A 25,549-nucleotide genomic window follows, 5' to 3' on the forward strand; every position below is an offset into this window, starting at 1 on the left:
GCAAATATTCCCTTCTACCTAGCCAATCAATAGCTGTCTCTGTTGTGTGTCAAGCACGACATATACTATGTTTTTCTTTGAATAAAGAGAGATCTTGCCATTTGAATTTTGTGTGCCTGTGTGTCATTTGGCAACTCTCCCAAGCGCTTGATACAGGAAGTGTGTAGTGGGGCGAGGGCACCTTCTTTTCTCATATACTTTCGCTTTGTCTTTTCTTAAAAGTCGCAACCCAAAGATCACATTCCAAGCACATACGAATACCTCAATACATCAGATTCATCCATTCAGAGGAGCAGTGCTGAAGCACAGCCCACATAAAAAAAACATAACTCTACAAGTAAATTGCCATTTCAAACAGAGGGGCAATAGAGGGGCAAAAGTTCAGTAATGTAGCTTTAACATGGCTGCCACTATGTATTCTCTGCAAACAGATGTACATGCACTGCTTTGTGACCATCGGTCAGAGATATGCATATTCCACATTACAACTGCTGTAAATCACAGACAATTCTTCCACTTCCACATAAGCAGAACGACATACCAATACCCTATAGCACCCAGAATGTTCATGAAGTGTGTGTGTCCCCACTGAGCCCATGCAAAACCAGGGTCTATGTGCAGCTAAATGTCAACCACAAGAATAGCCATTATAGTCTGTGCAGTTCACTGGAATGAAACTCAATTAGTGCACTATATGAGCCTTTTTAACAACAGACAGAGCAGCCTTGATTATAAAAGCAGTCACAGAACTGTGAACAGCCACACATCACCCATATCCAGATTTCATGCATCTGGTAGGAATGTTGGCAGCAGAAACCCCAGTATAAAATGAGGAATGCTACATCTTAGACCATTTCAGTGTTCGCTGAATGCTCAGTACTTGACAGCCATATAACAGAAGCCTGTATCAGTGGGGACAGAAGCACCCTGAGGCATTGGTCCATCTCCCTTTTCCTTCAAGCCTTGGGAGATCTCCCTGAGAAAATGAAATTTAGACATTACAAATGCCCATCTGCAAGGCTGGGGAGTTGTTTGGATAAATTTGAGAGTGTAAGATGGAAGGATGAGGCTCAAGCATCAGTATATCGAAATGAAAGTTGTGTGTCTAGTGTTGCAACATTTCCAGTAGCCCCTATGGAGATCACGCATACTAGTGAGGACAGAAATTTCTATGGTAGTGTTTTACACCAACCACCACAGGGGCACAAAATTGCAAACAATATCTAGTTGGGCAAGCAAGCTCTAGATATGGGCAACTGCCTACCAACTGGGACTGACTGACAGTTTGTCTCTCAGTGTAAACTTGTAAGAACTTTCTTAAACGTGTTCAATTTCTCCAAACTCCATGCAAAGCAATGGTCTCACAGCAAGACCTGGACATGGCACTAAACAGTTTGGGCAACTTTAATGGACCAAAAGAAGTCATGGATATATAAGAAAAGTGTCAGTGGCAGACATTTATGAAACAGTGACATGCAGTTCACTGTTCCCCTTAACCAGATTCTAGAGAACTATTGTTGTCATCACACTGTGTTCTGTGGTGAGTTTGAGTGACTCTTGCCCTCAAGCAGTATCTGACACTGAGTAGTTCTCATCCAATAGTAACCAGCATTGAGTGCTTCCTCGATATAGGAAACTTATGGGACCTTGAGTGGGTTTTGTCATCAAGTAAGAACAGCAGCTGCTCTTGATTCTCACCTTAAATAAAAGGCAGTAGTAGTACCTTAAGAGATTACCATCCTCACTAGAGTACAGTGTTTTATATTGAGCCATTCTCATCATTATCGCAGAGCAGTATCAACATTTGATTGATTCTTATTCTAAAATAAGTTCAGTATCAGTGCTTGAGTGGATTTCACCTTCAAATAAGCATTAGCATCATACTTGAGTGACTGTCATCTTCAAGAGTTTATGTATTTAACTATGGTTCTACCACTATGTGGAGGACTGTCAGACCTCTCAGGTTGATGAAAATGGCTCAGGGATGAGCATGACATAGAGGCGTAACACAAGTGAGGTCACAGTCATGAAGTGACAAAAATGAACCGGATTGAGTTTGTTTTTTTAAATGCTGTTACAATCCTGTGTTGATTGAAAATATGTGGATGTTGAGACTCAAAACCATAATCAACAAGTCAAACTTTACTTAATGAGAACGGTTAAGTAACATACAATGAATAGGGCATGAGTTTAAGCTCATAAAAACTTCTTGTCTTAGCAACAAGTCTGACAACAACTCTGCAGTATAAAAAAACAATGATGAAGTAAATGCAAAGAGTTTAGATAAATTTTTCAAAGATGTTCAGGCATTTTGCAAGATTATGATTCACAAGGATGCCGAATTGTAATCAGAGTGTTTCCATGTATGCTGCTGGAACATGATGTCCAGCAGTAGTTGAAGCTTAAATAATGAGACCACAAATGATTTTTTTTATACTGCCAGAGACTCATCATTCTGCTGTACTTATACAGTGTCTGTTTCTAACAAAGCAATAAAAATGGAGCAATATTAAATAATAAATTTCCTTTATTTTGGGAATATGAATGCCAGCTATGATGTAAGTTAAAAAGGTCACCTAGCTCCTGTGTCTCACAGTGCCTACCAAAGGCATTTTTTTAAACGTCAGTGCTCCCAGTTTATCAGTATATGTAAACTTATGCACCCATCAAAAATGAAATAAATGAGGTTCCTTGATACCCATTTTTTGATTGTTTAAACAAATCTCAAACCAGAAAAAAAGAGCAAAGACAGAACAGCAGCTTCAGTATGCACTGTTGTTGTATTTTCCTCTGAGACAGGAAATATGTGTACAACAGCCTATTAACTGTAATGGTCAGAGAAGGTCTAATACACACATGCACACATATCTCCATTCAATATTCTGATGGAGTCTGTGATGGAGACATTGTGTCTCTCTGTAATATTTCTGTTCAATGTGCTTTGTAATAAGACCAGAATCTGCCATGAGAATGGTGAAGTCTTATTACTCACGTTCAGCCTTAATCCTTCATCCTCTTCACAACAAGCCTACTGTAAAAGCTTCACTCATAAGCCAATACCACACTCAATCACCTCCGGCTCAGAAACATGTGCAAATGAAAAGTCATCCATTCCCGTGGTGTCTCTTCCTTTACAGTAATCGTGAGATGGAGAAAAGGTAAATGGATGTAATGCTCAATGGGATGAATAGTGGCTGTGATATCTCTGTATGGTCACTGGCTGCAGGCTTTGTGAGCATATTACTGACCAAATAAGGGGAAATCGGTCACATATTTCCCACTGGTTATTTTTCCAGCTCAAAGCTGTTCTGAAGGTGTTTCCATAGAAACGTGAGCATGATGGAATTCAGCAGCAGAATGACACGCTCATTCATTAATGAAAGACTCTCTACAAACACTCCACTCCTCCCTTGCCTCACAAAATGAGTCAAAGCTGCCCTACTTCAGCATATGAAATTATCCTAGGCAGTTATCCTAATCATCTTGTTTTTGATGGTTTGGCTGGGGTTTTTGTAACTCCTCATTGCTCCTTCATCATGACCCGCAGCCTTACTGGAGCCACAAAACTGCTGCACCCAATTAGAACTTCAAATCCTAGGCAAAATGTCAACAAGACAACATATATACCCATACACAAAGTTTGACTGTATATATGGATGGATGAAATGATATATATTATGTTGCATTAACTCACACTGACCTGTTTATTTGTATTATTTTAATTATTGATACGTATGAAAGGTTGGATAGACGGATGAATGTATATGGACAGACGGGCTCATGGATGACTGAATATATTAATAATATTTTGTGATTCAATCCACAAAGTGTTTTCCTTGAAAAAGCTATTAAACTATTTATCCCTGAGCAATTTGTCTGTTATCAAAGTAAATTATGCAAAATGCAGCCTGCAAAAAAAAAAAAAAAAAAAAAGAAGCTGCCTGGAGAAATAAAACTCTGCAGTTCTTTTCTTAATCCTCCTGCTCAGAAAACCTACACAGGGATAACCAATTAACTGATAGGAAACCATTAATCCTTCCTGGATACCACAATACAATTAAGACAATTTTAGAGAGCATGGAGCTGCATTACTTGCCACCTCCCTATCACAAACCTTAGAGTTTAACATTAAAATTTACAACAGATTGAGATTGCTAACACAAAAGACACAGCATAGTATACAACTGGATAGCATGAACGCATTGCTTTTGTACAAGACACAAGCAAAGAGAATTACCCCTAGACTAAGATATGTGAAATGCTTTGTTAAAGAACTGACACCAAGTGACCTCCGTTTAAAATGGAGAGCTTTCAAGACCCAAGCATTTAGTAATGTGGGAGTTTGAAAGGTAATCCAGCCGTCAGATTCGACAGATTGCTCTCCTACTGATTTCTGTCTTTTAGCTCAGCAGGAGAAGGAGGTGATACTTGCAGTGCAGAACTGTTCCTTGGAGGCACTGATTAATCATGTACAGCTGAGCTGAATCACAGATGCATTAGTTATTCTCACTGATACAAGAACTGAGAGAGACATGGGTTAAAAGCAAGAGGAAGTCTGCTCATCCTCACTGATCGCAACGTAAGCCCACATGAGTTCAGCAGGAGTGAGTGGGCTGGCTAGCCACTGACTGTAGTTAATATACTAATAATCATTAGCTCTGTTTCTGCCACCCTAGATTATAAGCAATTAAGCTCCCACTTGAGGGGAAAAAAACAATCAGAATTTAATTATAACAATAAGCACCCCAGGTTTCGAGTTGTAAATGAATACAATTTGCATTTGGGTGGAAGAAATTCGCCAGAAGGCAACTCTGATGATGACTGTCCAGCTGATAGATGTCCTGTCCTAAGCAATATTTGCTGATAGAATCTCATAAGCAATGTCCATGGAATAGTCCACAAATGTGCAAATGAAAGAAACCAGGTAAGTTTATGAAGCATTTTTAATGCATCTAAGGCACCCATCACAGCAACAGTCCAGCTTCCACTTTAACAAGTGACACCAAGCCCACATGCAAGTTTCCCATTTATATTTAACTCTATTTAGCTTTTCCACCATTCCAACAACACTAGTGCACTCACAGCAGTAACATGAAATGAAAAATGAAGCTGCTACTCTTGACTCCTCTGCCAAAAAAAAATATTTCAACTGAGTTTTGGAACCAAAAGTAAGAACTACAGAGTTCCTACTGTGTGTTGTTATGTACATTTAAAGGTGTGATGCAGACTGTGCAACAGTTTTGTTGTTTTGACACATTTCATATTAAAATTGTGCTATTCTCTACTAAAACTTGAAGTATGTAGTAAATACTGAACACTACTGTAACATTTTACACCCCAGAAAGGACAATTTGAGGAAAACATTTTGCCAGTTTCTAAAGGGTGTCCCAAAAGTCTCCATACACAGGGGACTATGTTTTCCAGCACCACGTCGGTTGTGTCAGTGGATGTTTATGGACGTCCACTTCTCGGTTGGTCTGCAACACTTCCAGTCTTTTTGAATTTGTTAATAAGTAGTGTCATATGTTATGTGCTTACCATGTTTCCATCGCAACTTTGCCACAGTTTCCTGATCCATCCGTCTGGGATGAATAAAGTGATCTATCTATATATCTATCTATTTATCCATCATTTATCTATCTATCTATCTATCTATCTATGAGTGATTTTGTCAGAGGCATTCTTTAAGGCTGAAAACATATATAATATAAACTAAGTATGAAAAGTTTTGGACAACATTTTGCTAAAAAGTGTTCCCTATGTATGGAGACCTTTGGGACAGACTGTATTTGGTCCAGTGTCTCCAGTTTAGGAGTCTGTGTGTCACAGATATAGAAGAAATATAAACTTAGCATAAAATTTTTTCTTAAACTTTGTCTGGAAAGCTGTCACATAAAATACTGTTTCAATTGTGCATTGAGAAAGTGAATGGAAAGATAAGCTTTCTATAGATAACTTTAAACGTTGCTGTGTGGGATCAAATTAAGTAAATTATGTAAATGCTCTGCAGACAAAGTCATGGACTTGAATATAATGAAAGAAACCCTTAGAGATTATCTAGTACAAAAGGTACAGGAATGGTTCGCATGAATAGTGGCAACCAAATGGGGAGTGAGCCCAAATCCTGGCAGCAGCAAATTGTGTGTGTGAATAACGAAGTAGTGTAGCATGGCTGATTCACATAAAGACCTTTTTTACACATACTATATTGAAGCATCAGCACATAAATCTACATACAGCCATTGTAAAAATTAATATACAGAGTATGGAAATAATTTTCTTATACAAAGATTTTCTGAATCTTGGGAGGATTGTGATTTCAAATGTGAAATTATGTCTGCAAAAAACACTGACATGCATTGAAATACTTATATGAACTTTGGAACAGGTGGTAGTCTACGATCTTGCTCCATTTGAGTCAGAGTTATTTATTGAAATCAGTTTGCCTTTTTGTAGGTTTAACATATAATCAGAATGTTCAAATTTATCCCCAAAATGTTTTTTAAACAAAAGGCTCCTACAGATTTAAGGAAAAAACCTAAATTAAATTTAAGTAGTGTTAATTTTGTCAGCTATTTTTAAATTTAGTCTTAGTCCTTTGTCAAATGTCCTTGATAGTTTTTATCATATTTAGTCAACCTCATCCTGCTTTATTAAGTCAAGTTTTAGTTAACTAAAGGTCTGGGCATTTTAGCCTTATCTTAGTCAAAGCAAACTGTATTAGTCAAAGTCTTTTAGTCTAGTTTTAGTGAAAACTGTTGACATTGTAGTCACGGATAACTGTAGACATTTTTAGCCATAAGATTATCACTGATTAACATTTCAGTCAATCTAGTCTAGCCAGTGGTGGAAATGACCAAGATACACTGGGGGACTCTAGTCAGGGAGGGTTTTTTGTGTTTGTTTTTTTTGTTTTATTTTAATATTTGTAAACATAATTAAAAATATATGCATATAAATAGAAATACCTCTATAATATATCATAACATTACTCTTATTTCATGTCTCATACAAACAATATTCTTTCTTGAGTATCAAGACAGGCACATGAAAAGTCCACGAACAACATTCATGAGTCATGTGTGTCACAGAACAAACACCGTTAATTCCTCCTTAACTTCCATATCACGCCCCTCTGCCCTCTCACTCCTAGCGTTTTTACCAGGTGCTCCAATGTAATTTAATATTGTTTTTTTCATCCTGACCAAATGACAATCTCTCTCCCCTTCACTCTTCTCTCTCTTTCTTGCCTTTTTTGACTATCAACAAAAATAAGAGTGAAAGCCTGTGTCAGTGCAATAGAAAAAAATGAAAGTACTACAGTAAAAACCCATAGTGGCTAAAGCTAAAACACTTTACAAACATTACATATCTCTCTATTTAACGATATTCTATTTATAATAAACATGTAGGCTAACAGAACTGTGAAATGATACTCAGAAAGCTATGATAGTGAATATGAGTTAAGATGAATAAGGGCGTTCAAGATAGATTAAACTTGGATCATTTCAGGTACGTGCACGCAGCTTTGTCCATATCAGCGTTTCTACTATAGCATTTGTTAAAGTAATTGTTTCTGTTAAGTTTTTCGGCGCTGCTAAGACTCTGGTAACTTCCCTGAGGTGGTCTGATTGATGCTGTGAGGACACGCACTGATAGAGAAGCGTTTCCATTGGCTGCAGCCTTTAGGTATTATGGCCAATCAGGAAAGTAAACATTGTGCAAACACATGCAGATTTTTTTTTCAAAATCAAATATTTTGTCTATAATATTTTTTTCTCCTCTTCTTTTCAATGAAAATAAAGAGGGAATTTGGTAAAGTTTTTATTTTTAAATTATATTTTAGTGTCGTCTATTTTCGTCAACAATATTGCAAATGATATAGTCACAGTTACTGTCACAGTTAATGACGTCGGTGTCCTCTCATCATCGTCTCGTTTTAGTCATGGACAAAAAGGTCATTGACAAACATTTTCCGTCATAATTTTTGTTAACAAAATTAACACTAAGTGTAAAGTGTTCGGCCACCATGAACCACCACTACAACTTTAATGCGTCAGATTCTACACTTCTCTGGAACTGAACTGGAGAGATGAACACCATTCTTCTAAACAATATTCCCTCATTTGGTGTTTTGATGATGGTGGTGGAAAGTGCAAACACATATGATTCAAATTTTTCTTATAGGCGTTCAATTGCTTTGATCTGATGACTTTTCAGGCCATAGCATACGCTTTACTTTTTGTTTTGTTTTGTTTTTTTAACCATTCAGTGAGCCCTCATGCCCTGTGGATGGGGGCATGGTCATCCTAAGGAGACCAATCCTATTAGGATAGAAAAGTTTCATCATAGGATAAAGATGATCAAGCAGAAGAACTTCGTATTGATTTGCAGTAATGTTTCTCTCTAAGGAGACAAGTGGACCCAAACCATGCCAGCAAAATGCCTTCCACTCTCCAACAGAGCCACTGGTTTTTCCTTTTATTTGATATCCATTTGTATCTCCACTGCTGAAGCCAGGGATTGAACACATTTGTGGGAAAAGGACTGTGTTTGCAAATGCAGAAAGATGAAGAGCGTTTCCTGCCGAGTACTTGTTAGAGGCAGAACAATGAGCACATGGGAAACCATGTCAGAAATGATCCTATTACCTTAAATGTTTGATTTAATCAACTGTGGCAGACCGGAGACCAGAGACAGATGTGAGGAAGATGTTGACTCAAATTGCTATTCAATTTCAAAAGAATGGAAAGCAGAAATGTCCACAGCTCACAAACTGAAGCAGTGAATATAAGGCATGGTGGGTTACACTGCATGATTTTGATTGAAAAATAATTTACACCCAGGAGAGGAGACTGATGTACTCACTTTCCTCAGAACCCTGGGGATCATCCACAGTTCTGACGTAGTCATCCTAACAAAACAATAAGCAATTTAATTATTTAATATTGTACATGATTATACAGTTAAATGCATTCAAGTGAGAGGCTTGTGTTAATAATACAGACTTTCTTTAATATTTCCTTAATACATTATACATCATAAGTAACAACCTACAAAAAGAGCTCATGCCTCTGTCACTATGGGAACACAGATCACAACTTGATGCAAGTTCACACCCACAATAACAGAACAAGAAGAAATGCACTCTGTGTAACACGCTACGTGACTAAAAGAGAAGGGAAGTCAGTGTGCTACACATATATTTCTCTCAGAAATATATATTTGATCGTTGTGCCTGTGTTCAGTCAATAAGCAGGTTTCAGTGATAATACAAAGCAAGAAACAAATATATCTCAAAACTGTGAAAATTAAATCTGGTGCTGATTTTATTCTGGTGACCCTAAAGTCTTTACAGGCTGGACGACAGCTCAGAGTGATTTTATATAGTGCAACCTGAACCTGTATCGTACGTCTTCCGATTAAAAAAGAAGAAGAAAAACAACAACAACAAAGACACCACATTGAAAAACAAAATTACGCACCTCTACTTCCTTCCATGTGGGAGGCAGAGCAGGAGGAGGAACATGAAAAAAAGAGAGAAATGGATAAGAAGAAGAAGACATGTTAGTGAAAGGCACATCGAAAACAATGTGACAGACTACTTTCATTATTATTCCTGGAAGAGCTAAGCACAATATTGTCTGTTCTAGAAAGGTAAGTACATGTGAAATTCAAGGAATATTAGAGCTGATGGTAATAAGCTGCAGCTGGCTAGATCCCCACTGACTCAAGCTTATTCTCTGTTTTCCTATTATTGTGTTTACAATATGTATTTCACACGCCTAGCAGGGGCAAGGCTAAAAATCTGCCCCCTGCCCCAGATGCCCCAAACAAGCCTGTGTTGAGAAAACAGCAAATGTACGAGCATATTGCATATGAGAAACTGGAAAAGACATTTCTTAAATCATTTCAATGACAGCTGCACAAATTAACATTGCAGCTGCTTACTGCTGGCTTTTATTATGTTTAGGTTCAGTTTTCATTCTTTTACGTGGTAGGTTTTACTATGTATTCCTGAATACTTTACATTTCTGAATATTTTGTATTCCTTTAGCGTGTCACAAATGGAATAAATATGCTTACTGAATTTCAGCTATTACTTGCTTATTATTTTTTTTCCCCCAATTTGGCCATCATCTAGTGGGAGGGTGAGGGCATGCTTCTTCTAAGACCTCTGCAGCTAATGACTGGTTCATGGCTTTCTGATTAACAAGGGACACACATGGCTGCTGTGTAAGGCACAAGGTCCAGGGTAATGTCACCCTTTCTAGAGAATATAGTCAATTAAACTGGCTTGGTCCTCCAGCTATTAATGGTTGTGGCATCATCAGGTTTCAGTTCACTTGTGATCTCCTAAAGACAGAACAAACACTTTTGTTCTTTTTGTTTGTTGTTGTGCCACAGGAGAGTGAGCACATCTTCTATGGTTTACCCATCTATGATCAAATTATAGTGTCCTGTGGTCAAAAGTTTGGGCACAGGGGAGTGTCACAGTAGCAATAAAGGTTATGAGAATTGTTCTTTAGGGCACATGGACCAGAAAAGTGTAACTTGTCAGATCTCAGAATCAGACTATGTATTCCTTCATATAAATATAATATAGAATGACTGTCCTAGCCAAAATATGAAGACAGATCACCACTGTTACCTCTAAGCCGTGCACATGCATGATCACTCACTTCTGATGATTCTCCCATGCAGAAAAAAATTCAATCTACTCAGAACACGGTCACAAAAATTTATTCATCAGTTGTAACTGACAGATGATTTCTGTGCAGATCGGACCAGCCACACACACACTCCACTCTTTGTAAGCCCAAACAGGAATGGACATCAAAACAGAGATGATCCGGCTGCCACCAAAATTCAGACCCAATCACAAATAATGCTAGCTAGCTACATTATCTTATCTTGGCAAATCATGTTAATACTTCAATGCCTCTTACAAACATCCGTTACATATGATTAGCCTAGCAGTACTGCCATGAGTTTTCCTAGGCTAGCCATCCACAATCAGAGCAGTTCAGCAATTTGTGTGGCTCATGGGGTATTTCTGCTCAAATGGCTAAAGGGTCTGCCCAGCAGAAATAGATTTTGGCCAGCAAGAAAAAAAAAAAATAGAGGAAACGTTGCAGATCACAAAAGAGTATGCAACACGTTTAATAATAATAAGAAGAAGAGGTAGAAGAAGAAGAAGAAGAAAAAGAAGATTTATATTTGGGGGTGCCCCGAGTTCCCTGGGGTAGACACCAGGCTCCCCACAACTCTGTGTAGGATAAGCGGTACAGAAAATGGATGGATGGATAATAATCTATTACTGTGAAATGATTCATTTGCCCAGTGTTTACAAATATCACAGTAATTAACAATTATTTTCATGTTCAACACATTTTAACCACTCTACAAGGAAAGCGTGTATGCTTTAGGAACACTAAAACATACAAAAGAAATGCTGTTTTTTGAGCACCTAGCAAGACTGAAACATAAGTTCCCGCTCAGTGCTTACTCATGCACAGTAAACAGTAAACGCTCAACGCCTTTCACACTCCTCAGATTTATTTTACTCTACAAATGTGCTGTGCCAAAGCAAACACAGCACCACTTGCTCATTTTAGCACCTAATGTGTAAATAAAAGCTTTCAGTGGGCATACATCTCCTTATGCTTAACAGTGATGTGTGATGATACTAGTGACAGTGGATACTAAACATACACGACTTACGGTTGTATACAAGTACTGTTTATATTGTGTACGTTCAGCATTACAATATGCAGCTTTATGACATGAATGCTTTTTTTCAATTCGGTAATTAATGTGCATTTTCACCACACAGCCTGGTCTGTACTTCCACCATGCTGAGACAAGCCGGCTGTGACTGTTGAAGTGGTGGGGGTGAGATGAGCTGTGTTCTTCACACCAGGGCATCCCGAAGGTCGTCGGATTCATAGCAGCTGACAGCACTAGCTTACCCGCTATAGAGAAGGACACTGTAGTGGCATGCTCAGGTTAATGGAGCATAACTGTCCAGATGCTGCTCTGGCTCTCCTGGGCTTTGTGTTAACGCTAATGCTAAAGCTATTCCGGCAGAGTTTGGACACAAGCCTAGCTGCAACACTCTGTTAGACACTAGAGATACCAGCCAGAACAATGTTCTCTGTCCTTAAGATTAAACCATTAGAGCCACATTTCTTATCACAGGTAGATGTACTCTGTAAGGGCGCACACACACACACATACACAGCTTGATGGACAGTGGTAGCCAAATCAGTCACACACACATACACCTTTAATGATACATTCTGTACAAAAACATAGTGATTGATATACACTATATGGCCAAAACTTTGTGGACACCTGACCATCACACCCATATGTGAATCTTCCCTAAACTGCTGCCACAAAGTTAGAAGGACACAATTGTATAGGATTAGTATAGTCTTTGTATACTGTAACATTACAATATACCTTCAATTGTTCCAGCATGGCAATGCACCTGTGTAAGAGAGGTCCATGAAGACATGGTTTGCCAAGGCTGTTGTGGAAGAACTCGAGTGGGCTGCACAGAGCCCTGACCAAAACCCCAATGAACACTTTTGGGATGAGTTGGAATGCTGACTGTGCCCCAAGCCTCCTCAGGTTGCTGACTGAAAAGTGCACAACTTCACTAATGCTCTTGTGGCTGATTGGGGAAAAAAATCCTCATATCCATCCTTCAAAATCAAGTGAAAGGTCTACCTGGAAGAGTGGAGGTTATTATAACAGAAAATAGGGGGACTAAATCTGGAATGGGATGTTCAAAAAGCAAATATGGATGTGATGGTCTTATCAAGTGTCCACCAATTTTTGACCATATAGTTCACCCATCCATTTTCTGTACTGTTTATCCTACACAGTGATGCAGGGATCCTGGAGCCTATCCCAGGGGACTCGTGGCGTGAGGCGGGGGACATCATGGACAGGGTGCCAACCCATCATTGCACACACACTCACACATCCATTCACACACTATGGACAATTTGTCAGCCTACAACACATGTATTTGGACTGGGGGGAGGGGAAAAAAAGAGTACCTGGAGGAAACCCCTCAGAGACAGGGAGAAAATACAAGCTCTGTGCATTCAGGGTGGGGGCAGGAAATGAGCCCTAACCCTGGTGGTGTGAGGCAAACGTGCTAAGCACTGAGCCACTGTGTCCCCCCCTGAACATAAAGTGTAGATTCAAAATATGTGTACATGCTAAAATGGTTCCCATTTTAAAACTGACACATTAAAGGCCTGCACTACTCTCTGCATGTTCTCTAGGGAAGGTTCTTGAACCATGCAAATTTCAATGCACTGAACAACAACACTGTCTAACAAGACACGAACAATATGAGTGCTACAGACAGACCTTTTTAGTTCTAATCATGCTTTAGTGTAAGTGGAGCGTGACCTACTGCGATCCTCTAAGGATATTCAGCCTGATTTATATTTGCATCTGTGAGCCAAACTGGTCTGGCACATGTGCTCAAAACACATAAGAGTGTGCAGCTTCACACCCTCACAGATTTCAGCAATCAAAGCAGTCAAGACACCAATGAAGACCAACAGAGTGCTTTTCAATAACACAAAGACCAAAGAAGTTAAATTTGGCAGACAAATTATATAAAGGAAGCTTTCTGGCTACTGAGAATATGAATTTGTAAAGCCTATTGATATCTGGGTTCCCATTTCTTTGCTATTTATTTTAATGTGGCCCAAATAGACCCAGCACTGGCACCCTGACAAGGAAAGAAAAAAAATATCGAGACTGAAAAGACTGCACTGGTTGAATACCTGACTAGACAACAGAAAGAAATCAAATGATATAGAAATCAAATGATAAAAAGAATAAAGGAGATGTTTAACATGCAGTACATTTTCTCTGCAAAGAGCCAGGACTCAAACAGCTCTTTAAATTCTCTTTCAAGTCGTTAAATGGAAGGATCAAGCCTAATGCTGTGTTCAGAATGGGGTTACTGTATGTGTTCGCCATTTTTATAAGGGTTTAATACATTTAGTACGTTTGTATACCACCACTTTGGAAGTCAGGATTTTCAGATTTTTTCAATATGGTGGATTCCATAAAAAGTCTAATGATTAATGCTTTGTCCAATTACAGCGTAATTGTCGTCACGTAGTGTCTCTTCTTACTAATATAACAACACATCTGAGGCAAGTGGTAATATTTTTTTTTACGAGCTAGCTTTAAATGTTTAGCCTATCAGCAGTGTTCATACATGAACAGGGTTCATACATGAACACTGAGCATATTGTGTTTATGAATAAATGTTGAATTCATGTTGAGTTCCCTTTGCACGTACCATAAGTTTTGGATTTTTGATTAGAATTTTGTTTCTATTATAAAACTAGAATCTGTGTAAAAACAATGCTGCCCTTGCTTTTATTTCTGTTGGAACAGGCAATGCTGTGTACATCGCATACATTGTTCTCAAACAATTCTGGAAAATTCCTCTGCCTCTCTAAAACCCATGGTCAGATAGCATAATTTGAATTCCACTGGGGACCTCTCCCTGTGAGACATACCTTTACTTGATCATCTAGCCAAATATATAATTGATTACTACTTTTATGTGTAATCAACATGTGTATTGATGTTCAGTTCTTGTTTTGTGAAAAATGATTAAGGCATAATGACTTGGGCAAAAACGAGCTTCGGTTATTAAGAATCATATTCCAGAGTGCAACAAACTATGTGTACGTGTTCATGAAAACTGTAGATTAATGAATAATGATAAAATAGCAAGGGAAAATGTGACGTTTATAACCTCTTTAACAGTTAAAGTTCATTCATGAGATTATTCTCAGATAGAATCTATGTTTATCCTGAATGTACTGTGCATAGTGCACGTATGTAAAATCATGTCATTTTCTCTGATACACTCATGAGCAGATCTATAAACCCTTGTGTGGCTTAATCAGAGAAAATAATAAATGGTTTCAGCAGTGAAGGGCTCTGAGTGTGTTTAAAGTATCTTTATACACTGCCCTCCAGGCGCCAGTCTACTTTGTACAACAGCTGACAATTCCATAAACTGATTAAGGAAATGCATTTTCATATAAACAGCTAATCAAATTTAGCCTCAATCAAAGCTTTACACAGTAGATTTGGGTGAATCCACATTTCCTTCAAACTTGACTGTGGGTATATGAAGGTGATTCACCACCTTGACAGCAAGAGTTTCATGATTGAGAGTAGGAGGATCATGTTTGTTGTGCTTATCCTGTATGACTCATGCTATTTTTGTGGATGTAGGTGGATAATTTGCGACGCATACCTCCCCTGTGTATTTTATGTATTTTGGGCATTACTAGTAGGTTAACTGAAGTACCTCTACCAATACTTAAATTAATACATCTGCTCAGCTCATTACATTACTTAAATTAATACAGCCCCCGTCCCTTTATGTTCATAAAAGGTCTAGACAACAATCATAAGTTTCTCTATATGTTACTGTCCCTTATTTTGTTTAGCACATTTTACCAGCAGATATGGTGACAAACAGGATTAATACATTTTGCAGTTCCGTTTGAAATCTACTAACCAACACTCTGAGCTTAGAAATATCGAGAACACAGCTGATGAAATACTGGAAGTGAAATATCATAAGAGGAGAAAAAGAAGTATATATCTAGTTTAATAAGGTAAGCTTCAATTTTCCATGTAATTTTAAACATTTTAAAATTGGAGCCTATCCCAGGGAGCATGGGGCACAAGGCGGGGTACACCCTGGACGGGGTGCCAATCCATCGCAGGGCACAATCACATACGCATTCTGGATACTCTGGACATGCCAATCAGCCTACCGTGCATGTCTTTGAAGTGGGGGAGAAAACCAGAGTACCCGGAGGAAACCCCAGCACGGAGAGAACATGCAAACTCTGCACACACAGGGCCATGGCAGGAATCGAACCCCCAACCCTGGAGGTGTGAGGTGAACATGCTAACCACTAAGCCACCGTGTGCCCATTACATTTAATTATTACATTTAAATTTAAAAGGCATTTTATTTCCAACACCTAGTCGTGTCATTATAATACCAAGATTGGTTAGCAATAGATTGTGCCATAAACAGTTAAATAATCTCTTTCCCATGTTAATCCCAACAACACTAGCCACTCATGAGTATCTGTGATCTCATGTATGTGGAAGAGAGCAGATAGCTCTTTCCTCTGAGTGCATTATGCTGCCTTGTGACGCAGCATGAGCAGTTTGAGAAGATGCGATGGCTGGCTGAACTTGTCTCAGAGGAACCTCGTGTTAGCCTTCACCCTCCTCGGCAAGTAGCTTTCGTATGAAGGCTGGTGGATGGAAAATATGCCAAAATATGTATTCTACCCATTTCTCCCACACATGTATTAGCTCTAACAATGTACTAAAAGTAAGTCAGTGACATCATTAATTCTAAGAAAACATGTAACAGGGATCTGCTAAAACATACAGAGAAGAATAGAGATGAGCAACCACATACAACAGAAAGCAAATCCCCCACATCATTAATGTGTTTGTTTGGGATTTGTTTGTTATTTTACATGAGTTAGACACAGACTGTAAACTCAGGAAGGCATCATCTGTCAGCTGATTCTCAGCTGAGAACATAGCTATTGCTATGATCACAGCTTCAAACTCAGCTGCACATCATTACTGGCTCTCTAAGCTAGATTTAACAAGATAAGTAACAGTGCCACTGTGCTATTTTATTATTTTAGTTGGAACTGGCCCTGCATTAGGTAGCTAAAGTGCTGAAATAATTCAGTGTAGATGTGTCGGGTCAAATTAAGACCTTGGAGGAGCAGCTGGACTCACATATGCTTGCCTGCCTAACAACAGAAGAGTCAGCAACATGCCTAAAAAGCTAACCGGTGATATTAAATCACTTGCTCTCATGAAACCATAAGAGGAAAATTATGACAGGAAAACAGATGTTGTTTTTTAATTCATTTCCTTCAAAAGCAAAGAAAATACATGTTTATCTTTTTCTCATTTTCTCTTTTTTTTTTTTTGCATTTAGTGCAATAAAAAACAGTTTGTGCGGAAAAAAAAAAAACTTATTGGAAAAGAACATGAACTGCAAACTTAAAGTTTAATACTAAGAGTCAGTGGTTTGCTGAGTATGAGTATTCATAACTCTCCAAAACAGCACAATAGACTGAGGAGACTGCTCCTGTTTTTATGCAGAGATAATATCTCTGTGAGCTTCATGAAGCAAGGCTGTAAATTATTCCTGGTATCTGAAAGCCAATCTGACATATGAGAGGATCTGCAATAAGACGTCTCTGAATCGTCAGATCTGAGCCGTGCATACAGCACTACATCACAGGTAACAGAGCATTCTCGTACCACACCAGAAATCAACAAGGACAAGACAATAATGGATTTGAAAATAAAAATGGTGACTCACTGGAATCAGTGATGTGGAAATTATGTGGAAGTATGTTGAATGACTTTTATTATAGACTTTTTTATTTATTAATGACTTTTTTATGGACTCTTCAACATGCGCAAATCCACCCTATAGATCCCTTAGGACACTATAAGTACTCTACAGTCACTGTACTCCACTGACACTGCACTTTGCACTTTGTATTGTTACTAAATGTAACATACTGCATATTTTGTACATCCATTTTTTGCGCATTCCTGTACATATATTTCATATTTCTTGTTTCTTATCTTATTTCTTAGTATATGATTGTGTATGTGACAAATAAAAAATCTTAATAAAGCAAAAATAACACCCTCTATTAAGCAAGGACAAACAATTCTATACAGTCAATTCCATAATTATTGGCACTTTATGAGAATTAGCAAAAATGACAATATAAAATAAATACTACATAGTTTCATGAATCATAATCATAAAATCGCTTTTTTTTTTTTCCTCTTGTCCTCTGTCTCAAAAGAAATACACGCTGATCACAGGGCCTCCTTAAAGGGGTCATTTTATTATCTTCCCTGAGGTGTACTCATAATATTAGTAAGGTTGTTTTGCACAAAAAAACATACAAAAGTTAGTCATTTATGACCTTATTCCACACTATCTCTGACCCTCTGACTGAAATGATCAGTTTTCGTGTCCTTTACCTTTAAGATTTCAATGTACCCACCCACTTCTATGACTGGCTAACATATTTGCCTATCAATGAATTATCAAATGCCCCCTGCCGTAACATGTGCGGAACTGTTGTCAGCGACTGAGCACCAGTGGGTCGAGGCTGATGTAAAAGTAGGTGTCGATGTCTTGCTTTAGGGGCAGTCATATGCAAATATTTTTCCCCGTGTGACGTCACAAATCCCACCACATCCACACGAGCCGTTTTTGGAGCGTGGATAAATAAATGCTCTTTTTGTACTGAGGATGACGTATTATGCTATGAAGCTTGTAGGACATTTTAATGGTGCATGACCCCTTTAAGAAGCAGCTGTTTGGAAGGAAGTTTGGACATCCTTCCTGAGAACAATCTTATATTCATTTTGACTCTCATGATGGGTGGCAATCTCTTCACTGATTCTATATACAGTTATCATTGCAGTTTGATCTCTTATAGAAGAGATACTGAGAATGTGATGCTTAATTTTCAGCTGAGAGGAAAAAAGTCCAGTCACCCGCAGCATGCAATACTGCTGATTAAAGTCATTTCAATAAGATCAGTAAATTAAATTAATAAGCTCTCTCCTCTTCATACGCACACACACACAATGTGGATTTTAACTTATTGTACTAAATAACGTCAGGATCTGACGTTTATGTTTGAATTATACTTAGTGAAACATCAAAACCCAGATGTGAGAGGGTAAGTGTGCTGTTGCTACGTGTAAGAGAGAGTTTGGGAACTGACACTTTCTGAGATTCACTGCAGACCGCATCTTGCCTCATCCTGTAAGAACAGGGACATCAGCATAAAGGAAGCAGCCTTTCCCCTCATCAGATAGCAATTGCCTTAGGAGCTCGAGGTGAGACAGCCATATTGCCCTTGGCAAGAGCATGTAGCAGTAGACACAGTACTTCCTAAGAGCAAATGCAGCAGGACATTCGGTGGTGTCCATTCTGAAATTATTAATACACTGCAGTTGGCATGCAGCAGAGAGCAGAGCAGCATGGAGGAGCTGAAAAGGCCAGGTGTGCTTAGCAGATGCTTCATTAAGAATTAAGCACTGTGGTGAGGCGAGAGAGTGTGTGCATTGATAACTCGAAACCGAAAAGCCTCCCACCGCACAGCAGTACTCATTAATATGTGAACATCATGCACTATACAACCAACACTGTGAAATGCATATTCAGTTTCAGCTCAGGAACTCTCTGTCTCTACCGAACGTTCTCGAACCCCACTGGAAGAAATTCTGGAGAATCCTAGATCTTAACTAAGCAATTCGATATTTGTGGTGTGGATATAGAAAAATCTATACTGAATGATTTGCATACTAATTAACATGTGATCTTCAATGACTTTTGTAGTTTGAAATTCTTTCATTGACATGTCGGTCTATTTTCATTTGACCACTTTCCTACATTACACACAATGCCATTCAACTACCTGCTGATAGTGGTCCCAGTTGGATTTAGCTCTTGCTTCATCTCTAACTAAAGACAGTAATGCAGCCTTACTACTTTAGTCTGTCCAGCGGTCTCACCTCCTGTCTACACTCTGCTCAAACAGATCAGGTTCTAAAGCTTCAACTTTCATGCTTATACCACTGTCAATGTCATTGTGTCTGCCATAGTTCAGCACAACTGTATCATATAGCTGCATTGTGGAATTGTGAATCCAAAAGGTGATATTACTATTACTCCTATGTTGGATTTCTCATTGTGATGTGAAAATGGTGAATAAGAAAAGAGCTCTTTCTCTTTTATTTTTAGGAGCTAACATGACTGTGGAAAACTTGACCGTTATGTTTGAAATTGCTGATTTTTTTTTTCTCCTATTAGATACTACTGTGACTACACTAGGAATGTCCCCTTATGAGGTCAGAGTGTCCCACAACTACTAACTTCTCACAGGAGTGTTGGAAAATAAGCATCAGCCAAAAAAATTATTATTAAAAAATGTTAATGTAATGTGCTTCAGGGTGGAGATTTCCTTTAAATACTGCTCTTATGGAAAAATAATTGCTTCTTAGATTCATGGAAAATTCTGAATTAAAGAAAATAATTATTCTGGAATATAAAGCAAAAATTGTCAAATTGAAGATGCCTAGAATATCACTTTTTCACTGCATCTATAAAAGCACCATGGATTAAAACGGAATAAATTTTTGAGGTGATCAAAGATTCCCACTATATGCACTACAGTGGAGTGGCTGCCTTTGGGGCTCATTAGCATAGCCGTTAGCTCCCACGTCTGCCTGGAATTATGATACTACAGTATATGGCTTTCTTTTACTGCAAGAAGTGTCTGCTGTTAAAAAGGTAATATATTGTTTATGCCTACGAGCGGGAATCCGGTGGGTTTTGTTCAGCCTTACCCGTTTCCTCTAGCCTCTCTACTTCTTTTGGCTAACCATTAAGCATTCATAAGGGTATGTTGTCAAAAAACTGAGAAATTGCATTATTTTAAGATGCTTCCTGGTCGCTCCTCTATCTTATCCATGATACAATATGCGTATCATTTCAAACAGCTGAAAATGAGCAAAGTATTTATCTGACTCATTCCTCCTAGGATTGAGACATAAGAGAATCTGAACAATAGGTTGTGTGACAGGTTTTTTGTTCATTTATGATATATTACCCAGGCCTGCAGGATCTCAGAATATACTGTGTCTGAACTCCTCTGGGCTGCAAGTCAAAAGACCAGTACTAACCTACTTAGATCAAGACAGAAACAAAAAAAAAAATTATCATATTACCAGGATTTTAGAAATGATTATGTAAAATGAACTACACCAGATGTTTCAAAATTTTCACGCCAACAACTGGAGAAACATTTTCCTCTACTCCACTACTCATCTTTCCACTATCAAATGTCCCATAAAAACTTTTTCAGTAACAGAGACTATTTAATAATGTTCTTTTTTGTGTTGTGTTGTTTATGGTGCACTAGTGGTAAAACGTTATTAGCATCTCTAAATACAGTGGTGCTTGAACCTTTGTGAACTCTTCAGAATTATCTTTATGTCTGCATGGTCATTCATTTATTGAAGAAAATGCAATCCAATATTACATATCTGTGAGTGTCAAAAGTATGTGAATCTCTAGGATTAGCAGTTAATTTGAAGGTAAAATTAGAGTCAGGTGTTTTCAACCAATGGGATGACAATCAGGTGTGACTGAGTGCACTGTTTTATTTAAAGAACAGGGATCTATCAAAGTCTGATCTCCACAACACATGTTTGTGGAAGTGTATCATGGCTTGAACAAAGGAGTCAGAAAAAGAGTTGTTGATTCTGATCAGGCTGGAAAAAATTACAAACCCATTCTAAAGAGTTTGGATTCCACCAATCTGCAGTAAACCAGATTATGTACAAATGCAGGAAATTCAAGACCATTGATACCGTCCCCAGGAGTGGTTCACCAACAAAGATCACTCCAAGAGCAAGAAGTGTAATAATCTGCGAGGTCACAGGGGAACCCAGGGTAACTTCTAAAAGACTAAAGGCCTCTTTTACTGAATAATTTTCCTCAATAAATAAATGACAGAGTATAATATTTCTCTCTCATTTTTGTTTAATGGGGTTCTCTTTATCTACTTTTAGGACTTGTGTGAAAATCTGATGATGTTTTAGGTCATATTTATGCAAAAATATAGAAAATTCTAAAGGTTTCACAAACTTTCAAGCACCACTGTAATATTCAAAACAACAGCAACTGAATTGTTATGTTCATGAGGGGTGCCAACAATTCTGTAGTTAACTATAACTAGTGTACATTCTGTCATGGATTTCCAGCTTTACTCAGTTTGACATTTAAGCAGCTAATAAAACCAGAAAAATCTTACTTCCGGCTAAATAAACCCAACACAAATTATATTCCTATGACCTTTTGTTCTATTAAAGTCTGCTTTATATCAGTGTGCGTAGGCAAAGGCGTTTAAAGGTTTGATCAATTATAAAAATCACCATCATTATTTCTGCCACTGCTGAATACTCAGTATTTTTGCTTTTTTTTATCTGTACTTATTCTATACCACCTACCTTTAGAGTCTATTCAGTATAACAGTATCACCTTTCCAATGTTCTGTGGGAAATAATGCACCTATTCTCCAATTACACATTCAGCAGAAATCTATCGAGCAGCGACTGATCATTGTTTTTTGCTTTATTGCAATTTTTTTATGTGATAGCCTGATCAAATAAGTGTGTGCATCACTGTACAGTACACTCTGTACACTTAGTCCAAAGTCAAGTGGGCTGGACAGAAAAAAAAATCTGTATAGTAAGCACTATCACATAAGCAACTCCTCTTAAAATTGTTCATTTATCGTCATGTATATAAAAAGGTATATTCTATCCATATTCAATGGATGGAACTTACACAAAACGAGCACATGAACAGACTGCAGTTATACACAAAATGGCCCAAAACATGGTGTGAAAATCAATATAGTTTGCAAAATTATTTTGCAAGCTATAGTGATAAAAAGCAATTCACTGTGAAAACCCTAAACAAGAAGAATTATAATAGCTTATACCACAGCACTGTTGAATTCTCGCTTCTGATTGGCTGACATACGTTCTGAGGTGTGCAATTATTTTTCAGTAACTGCACCGCTAAAGAAGCTCTAGCCAGGTCTTGATCGCATTACAGTTCCATATCACTTAACTAAAACAACGGAAAAGTTAGCCTACTGTCCACCACAGCACACACATTTAACAACAAATACAATGACTGAAAATTAAGATTTTACAGAAATAAGTAAGGAATATTTATTATTTATTTATATATTAAGTTGTTCTATTTTTTATATTTCAGCATGAAATGGAAAAAAAAAAATCTATGAACTCTCTCTCTCTCTCTCCAATAACCATGTATCAATGGCTCAAGCCTCCGTTACTAGTTCTACAATGACAATTTGGAATTAGCAATGGAGGCTTGAGATGGGATGCATAATATGTGTATTACCATCTCGGGGTGTGCATTATTTTTTAATAATTCAGTGGCACGTCGTCAATTATTCCTTACATATTTTGTCGGTAGCTGAGCTTAATGCTCTATTTCGCCCTCTAGTGGAATAACAGACACTAGGTCTTATTTTTATACAGTCCACAAGACAATTTAAATTTAGGACACAGATTGTATTCAGCATTCATTTGGTGGGCTGGATTTGAACCTTTATTGGGCCGCACCCCTGCTCTAATGTAATAATAAAAAATTGTTATTCCTTCCTTTTCTCTTTGTGTCTATTTCTCATTGCCACTGCTTCTTTTGTCTGCATTCTTGATAGAAATGCAATATTTTGTAAATTGTGGTGCTATAAAAAAAGACTTATTCTTTCTATAAGAAATAAGTTATAAATGATTATTTTCTATTAAACTCTTCTATTAAAGTCTATGGCATCTTCTGGTAGACTTTTTGCACATGCAGTGGCTAGTTTCCCCTGAAAAGTGTAGAATCATATTTTCACAGATTTTGGTAGCCAACTAACCAACATGAGCTAACCTGAATTGAGTTTCTGACAGGATTTTAAAGTCATATTTATAGAAATATAGATTTATATATTATATTATATTTTATAGCAATAGATAGCTGCTAAAATGAACTAACCTGAGTTTCTGAGAGGATGTATATGTATATGTACAGTATACATATATGTATCTATATAGGCTTCACTGTTAATCCTAGCTAGATACAGATTATTTCAGAAAAGCTATTTGGGTGTAATCCAAAAACTTTGTACCCATCTCTATACACCCTTTCTGTCTTTTTTTTGTTATGCATGCTCTCATGCATTTACCATAGCTAGCAAAAATACTCCTAAAGATTTATTAGCCATTGAGGGTAGAGAAACTATATTAGCTGCATTGTTCTGACAGGGAATCACCTCAGAAATATGCTTCCCTTATGGAAAATAATGTACCAGGTCACAGCAGATTACATACAGTTGCAATCAAAATTATTCAACCCCCATTGCAAATCAGGTTTATTGTCAAAATTTACAGACTTTCAGCTGTTTGCAATGAACAAATCATACAAAACCAATTGAAATAGTTCAACACAACGAATGCTTCAAGTGGTTTCCCCAAATTCAACTGAAAATGCAGCTTATAATGATTTCTCCAGTTTCAAAATTATTCAACCCCTGAACAGAATCCCTCACAACAGCACAAATATGCAAACAGGTGTTGTCTGAACCACACCTGATGAAACTAATCAAGGGCTTCATTAGTTCCACATGTGCTTGAGCTGGAACATATGAAATACCTGAACTGGCTAGGGGTAGAAAATTTATGAAATACCTCAATGGGGCAGAAAAAGGAAGCTGTCAACGGCTACAACCAGATTTCTGAGAAGGCAGGTTGTAAAAAACTGGAAGATTCTACAGGGTCATCACAGTCACCTGACTTGAACTCCATAGAAACTCTCTGGTGGGATTTGTAGAAGGCGGTTGCAGCACGCAAACCCAAGATTATTACTGAACTGGAGGCCATTGCTCATGAGAAATGGGCTAAGATTCCTCAGGAACGCTGCCAGAAGCTATGCATCTCATTTGCAGCAAGTCATAACAGCAAAAGGGTGCTCTACTAAGTACTAAAAATGAAGAGGTTGAATACTTTTGAAACTGGAGAAACCACTTGGAGCATTAGCTGTGTTGAACTACTTCAATCGATTTTTTGATTTGTTCATTGCAAACAGCTGAAAGTCTGTAAATTTTTACAATAAACCTGATTTGCAATGCGGGTTGAATAATTTTGATTATAACTGTATAACAGTCACTGGTTTCCACCACAAATAACTCACAGCCAATAAGCTTTACAGTAAGTACCTGAAAGAAAAGCTGTGTACCAAAAAAGTCACTATTCAACAAGAGCATCTCAGGTTTCAGCGTCAATGTGACACTGAACTGCCTTTTCTCCCTCACATGACACACATAATAAAGGACAGCCAATTTAGAGGTAGAAGACGCAAATGATGCCCATGAGCCAAATGGCAGTGTCCCCTGCGTCTCTCCTCCTAATGAGAAGTGCGGGAGTAATGTAGGCCGTTTGTAAGGGATGGTTATACTCAGACATTTCTGTTAATTAAATGTGCAGGTTTTTGTGTTCAAAAAGGTCGAGAGATTTATCAGAGAAAATGGAATGATTTCATGAGTCTGCATGAACTGGTCATTACAGTTGCTTTCTTATAATGTTTATAAAATTAGAGTTTTCATATCACATTACACATTCTGAGAACCTATTGGCTCTGTACACAGAAGCAGATCAGGAGTAGACCGCAATAGACCGCATAGCATCTTAGACTGCTAAAAGGAAACTATTCAGAGAGAGGACAGACTTGCTTCAATAGAAAGTACAACCCCAATTCCAAAAAAGTTGGGACGCTGTGTTAAATGTAAATAAAAACAGAATGCAA

At 37.9% G+C, this 25,549-nt stretch overlaps 1 protein-coding gene across 1 annotated transcript in view; it reads right to left on the bottom strand.

The window, feature by feature from the left end:
• LOC108274097 (SPARC (osteonectin), cwcv and kazal like domains proteoglycan 2) overlaps positions 1 to 25,549 on the bottom strand; it is a 55,254-nt gene that overhangs the window by 18,103 nt on the left and 11,602 nt on the right. Inside the window, exon 2 of the mRNA XM_053685183.1 lies at positions 8,869 to 8,914. Within this exon, the coding sequence (XP_053541158.1) occupies positions 8,869 to 8,914 (46 nt within the window). The remainder of the gene's footprint in view (positions 1 to 8,868; positions 8,915 to 25,549) is intronic.

This window comes from Ictalurus punctatus, chromosome 13, assembly GCF_001660625.3.
Source record: "Ictalurus punctatus breed USDA103 chromosome 13, Coco_2.0, whole genome shotgun sequence".
Classification (NCBI taxonomy): domain Eukaryota; kingdom Metazoa; phylum Chordata; class Actinopteri; order Siluriformes; family Ictaluridae; genus Ictalurus; species Ictalurus punctatus.